Here is a 5,115-nt window from a genome sequence, read left to right as displayed (position 1 = left end):
TGGTGTGTCCCTCCTTTTCACTGATATTGTACAATGAGTCAAGATAACATAATAGCGATCTCTAGTGGTGAGTGGTGGTACGTTTTGTCTTAAGAAAGGTAGAGTGCATCAAGTCTAGCCAGACCTGTCTTATTAGACATTCTCTGGTCTAACCATAATCTGGTCTGGGTTTGATTTGGTCATGATGGTCACTTCGGACAAAAACATATACCATGCATACGCATTTAATTAAATTTGATTTGATAAATTTGGTCCTGATATGATTCCAATCTGGCTATGAGGTCCCAATATATTCGTCATTGGGTCCCAGCACATGGCGATGCCCAAAAAGCACCACTTACCACGGCGATACGGGTCATGCATGGCAATCTGCGCGTCTTCCTCTTTATGAGGTCGATCTATTTCCATGTGGCCATGGAAATGGCGCTTTTTGACAGCAGTGTTTGTGTGTCTCTCTGTGTGTGTGTGTGTATGTGTGTACATGCGTGGGTTGTTTTCAACCCAGCTGCTAAGTAAAATGGGTTCCAACAGCATTCCAGCATTGGGTTATCTTAACCCAGCAAATTGGGTTACTAAATTGAACCCATCTAATGATGAACAGAGCTTGCTAGGCTGCGTGAATCCTGCCTGACCTGCCGGCGAATTTGGATTTCACCCGAAGGCTCAGGCTGGAAATCTGTACATCTATCTCCCCTGCTTCCTGTCCACAACCTTTGGGTCCAATCACAATAGCTTATCCAAAAGACACACCGGATCGTTGGTCTGATTGGTTGAAGGACTATCCAATACGGAGTCATTTGAATGATGCCTGTTGATCACGCCTCTTGTGCAGTAGAAATAAAGCACAGACCCATACTAAGGTTCAGTTAGTAAACTATTGAGCTCACTAAGTGACTACCAGTCCCATTTCTAATTTCTACCCCTACCCCAAGTGCTCATACCCCTCCGTTTGGAGTGTGCCTCTAAAAAATCTTCGTTTGGAGAAAGAAAATGTCAATGGCTAGTCATACTCTTCATACTCATATCGATACTCTATTTCCCCCACTCATAAACAATTGGCCATTTTGGATTTTCCTGAAAGAGAAACTAAATCATCAGCAGTCACAACTTTGTTTGGCCCCCTCATTGCTGCTTGCCAATTTTGTCAAAGATAACTATTTCAACACAAGATCTATGTCTTTTAATTCTGTCTAATGACACAAAGCTGAGAATCACACAGACAGAAGATACTAGCAGACAAAATTATCAAATGATGCCATTTGTAATGGATGCCACTGCCAGTGATTAGATGGTTAGTATGGATGGGGGCGCTCACAGGGGGCGCTGTGGCTATTTCTCATGACCTGTCGGTCTGTGTGCAACACAAAATTTCAGACGAGGTAATGAAACTCTTTAACGATTGGTCAGTTCTCAGCAATATATATGACGTCATATCCCACGCACACTCTCTTTTTGCCGTGAGGTTCAGAACTCCATACGGCGTTGTCTCGTGGTGAGTTACATTTTTATAGAGATATCAATTTATAACGTTATTCACATGTTTATTTGGTCAAATACCAGCATTTAAATGCTAATACTTTTCGATTTTGACTCATGCGATCTCATCTTGACCGTACCAAGGCAGGAATTTAATGGAAGGGAAGTAGGCCCAAAATGGCCTGAATGCACATGTACCATGAAGTTAGCATAATGTTAGCTACCTAGCGGGAAGACTAGCCATATCAGTAGGATTTAGGCGGTAACACTAGATAACTGATAAGTGTCATTGTCAAAACTGAGAATATTGACTGTAACGTCCGCTCTACTACACTGATTACCAACGAGCAAATATTAATAACGGCGGTCCCATTACTGAACAAAGTATGTATGTTAGCATTCTTTCTTCATGCTTGTTCTCTGGTTGCTTTGAGTCTACGGTGTAGCTGTAGGTACCTCAGGAACATTGTTTACTTGAGTACGTCTGAGTGTAGTTTGTCTATTAGTAATTGTATAGCCTATATGCTAAACACATCCCTGGACTCTTGATCCCAGGTTTTTTTTCATCCAGTATGACCTGAGGTGTTTTAGCGTACCTGTTAACACCGATCCGGTTGGGTGATCCATAACGTTACACCAATTGAATAAGATGTTAAAAAGCTGAATGATGTATACTGGTATCAAAGTTGAATTAAGGGCTGCACTGTTGGGCATAGGTCAAGACTTAGTGTTGAAGTGAACGCGGAAGGAGTAAAATATAACGGTAGATGCAGTTGTTGACGCCTCCGCTAAACACGCCAGACCCTAACCTGCTGGCTGAAACGGCTTTCCATTGCATATGCCATAGTCCATTGAGCACATGTTGCATGGAGACTTCTCACTATAAACGAGATGTTCAATTTGACTTACCGTACTTATGTCATGTAGAGGAATTGGTTTTAGTTTTCCAGACCTCAAATTCCCCAGCCTCCCCCGACAATCTCAGTTGAGCCTGGAAAATGTGCATTCACTTACGACGTCTAGCAGTGAAATAAGACTTAAATTGGTGTATTAAACTCTTTCCAAACGGTTTCAGAAGTGTAGCAATCTTGTAAATGAAGGCTTTTAAATGCAGTTGGATGCTCAATTCCAAGGAAAAACGCATCAATGCCGGTTTAGTGATTGTATCTGCGTGTGACTCGGAAGTTCACATGAGAATTCCCAGGCTACATATCCTGTCTTGTAGTGAGAATTGTTTGTATGCATGGATACCTGAGTTGGTTGGTCAGATGGGTAGTGTTCTGTGATCTATTTGGTGATCTTGCGTTGTGTGTGTGTTCTGTCCCCAGCTCTCCCATTTACTCGTTACGCAGGGAAAGTGGTCACGATGTCCGGAGGTCTAGATGTCCTTCAGATGAAGGAGGAGGATGTGCTGAAGTTCCTGGCAGCAGGAACTCATCTGGGAGGGACCAACCTCGACTTCCAGATGGAACAGTATGTCTACAAAAGGAAAAGTGACGGTTAGTAGAGCTGATTGCCCTCTCACCTGTGTATCAACCATTTACATTTATTAATTTAGTAAATGCTTTTATCCAAAGCGGCTTACAAATTGAGGAATAACATTTAAGCTACAGTGCTATCTTGGGTAACAATAAATACTACAAGAATAGATACTACTATGCAAAGTCTTTAGGTCCCAATGTACAAAAAGTAAATATTAGTACCCAAGTTTGAATGCAAGTCAAGTGTATCAAAGGGGATGGTGGTAGAGGAGGTTGTGGTAGGAGGGATGTAGGGAATTGTATGGTAAGGGAGGAATCTGAAGTTGCACTCTGTTAAAGCCTGGCACTACTGTTGGTGTGTGGGTGTCGGAAGTGTGCTAGAGAAAGCTGGCTGGGTTTTCGCTGACACCATGAGGGCTATGGCCCTATGACTGGGGTTAGATAGTGACCACAGCCACACTTGACTTTTTGTCCTTTTAGTGGGTGGGAGACTAGCTTATTTGCTGTCTATCCCCCACTGTTGGATAATGGGATGCATACCCCCTGCAACCCGCTAACTTACTGTTATATCACTCAGTGGGTTACACCAGTGAGCCTATTAACTAGATATCAAGATCTTAAAAGGCCTGTTAATATCTTCACAGGTGTATACATCATCAACCTCAAGAAGACCTGGGAGAAGCTGCTGCTTGCTGCCCGGGCCATTGTTGCCATTGAGAACCCAGCTGATGTGTGTGTCATCTCCTCCAGAAACACAGGCCAGGTAATGTAATGCAATCACCCCACGATCAGTTAGGATTGACCGAAAGGTCATGTATTTGATGTGTTGATGTAACCAAGTTTGTTCTAGTTGCACTCTGTTAAAGCCTGGCACTATTGTTGGTGTGTGGGTGTCGGAAGCGTGCTAAAGAGACCCGGCCCGGTTTTCGCTGACACCATGAGGGCACTTGCCCTATGACTGGGGTTAGATAGTGACCAGGGCCACACTTCATTTTTTTGGTTAGATGGAAACTCATTGCATGCCTTCAATTGGTTTCATCCCATTCTGTGTTACAAGTGTTCCTTTTTCATTTCTCTAGAGAGCAGTGTTGAAGTTTGCTTCAGCAACTGGCTCCACCACCTTCGCTGGCCGCTTCACTCCCGGTACCTTCACCAATCAGATCCAGGCTGCCTTCAGAGAGCCCCGCCTCCTGATCGTCACGGACCCCCGTGCTGATCACCAGCCTCTGACTGAGGCCTCCTACGTCAACATCCCCACCATCGCTCTCTGCAACACTGACGCTCCCCTCAGATATGTGGATATTGCCATTCCATGCAATAACAAGGTACAGGCTTGCACTCAAAAGGAATTGAGTACCGTACTCAAGTGTGCATAGGAAATATAAAGGCTCGTTTCAGAGGAGTTTTAATGTTTATTGAAATAAGCTGTGCAAATATAGGCTCATTGTTAATGGAAAGGTGATTAAGGCTTTATTTTTGTTTGTTCTAGGGACATCACGCTACCGGTCTGATGTGGTGGATGCTGGCTAGAGAGGTCCTGAGGATGAGGGGCACCATTTCCAGGGAGCACCCATGGGAGGTCATGCCCGATCTGTACTTCTACAGGGATCCTGAAGAGGTATGTTCATGCACCAACACAATGAAAATGCATTTGGCAGAAGGGTACATTGTCATTTATTCATAATGAATCATGAATTCATAATCATACTGATGATGGAGGATGGGGGGGTTGATTTTGAATTGTGCAAAAGCAAGCTAACTCCTCGTCCACCTTTTCTTTCGTTAGATTGAGAAGGAGGAGCAGGCTGCAGCTGAGAAGGCAGTGGGCAAGGAGGAGTTCCAGGGTGAATGGACTGCCCCTGTTGCTGACTTTGCTCAGCCCGAAGTGGCCGACTGGTCCGAGGGTGTACAAGTGCCCTCCGTTCCCATCCAGCAGTTCCCTGCTCCCATTGATGGTAAGTCAAGAATACCATTAATATTAAAACAAGTGAATGTTGTGGGTTTGTTTTATTTTTAGTATTATTATTATTATTATTAAACATGGCAAAGATTTCAAAGATTTTAATTGCAAAATGTTTTTTTACTCCAGCTGCTGCTGCTGCCAAGGCTGCCCCTGCTACAGAAGTGTATGCAGGTGAGATGACTAGTGAGTGGATTT

General features: G+C 43.8%; 1 protein-coding gene and 2 non-coding genes across 3 annotated transcripts in view; all 3 read left to right on the top strand.

The window, feature by feature from the left end:
* Positions 1 to 1,380: 1,380 nt before the first annotated feature.
* The window catches only part of LOC134079602 (Fc receptor-like protein 5), a 12,677-nt gene continuing 8,942 nt past the window's right edge, over positions 1,381 to 5,115 (top strand). The window contains exons 1-7 of the mRNA XM_062535702.1: positions 1,381 to 1,492; positions 2,805 to 2,975; positions 3,602 to 3,720; positions 4,037 to 4,282; positions 4,447 to 4,575; positions 4,744 to 4,912; positions 5,047 to 5,110. Of these exons, the coding sequence (XP_062391686.1) occupies positions 2,843 to 2,975; positions 3,602 to 3,720; positions 4,037 to 4,282; positions 4,447 to 4,575; positions 4,744 to 4,912; positions 5,047 to 5,110 (860 nt within the window). The 5' untranslated portion in view covers positions 1,381 to 1,492; positions 2,805 to 2,842. The remainder of the gene's footprint in view (positions 1,493 to 2,804; positions 2,976 to 3,601; positions 3,721 to 4,036; positions 4,283 to 4,446; positions 4,576 to 4,743; positions 4,913 to 5,046; positions 5,111 to 5,115) is intronic.
* On the top strand, positions 3,280 to 3,419 carry LOC134095978 (small nucleolar RNA SNORA62/SNORA6 family). The gene has a single exon (XR_009940664.1). It is a non-coding gene; the product is annotated as a small nucleolar RNA SNORA62/SNORA6 family (small nucleolar RNA).
* LOC134095991 (small nucleolar RNA SNORA62/SNORA6 family) lies at positions 3,807 to 3,946 on the top strand. The gene has a single exon (XR_009940670.1). It is a non-coding gene; the product is annotated as a small nucleolar RNA SNORA62/SNORA6 family (small nucleolar RNA).

This window comes from Sardina pilchardus, chromosome 1 (genome assembly GCF_963854185.1).
Source record: "Sardina pilchardus chromosome 1, fSarPil1.1, whole genome shotgun sequence".
In the NCBI taxonomy this organism is placed as follows: Eukaryota; Metazoa; Chordata; class Actinopteri; order Clupeiformes; family Clupeidae; genus Sardina; species Sardina pilchardus.
Note: the sequence above shows the minus strand (reverse complement) of the source record. Positions and strands in the feature narration are given on the sequence as shown.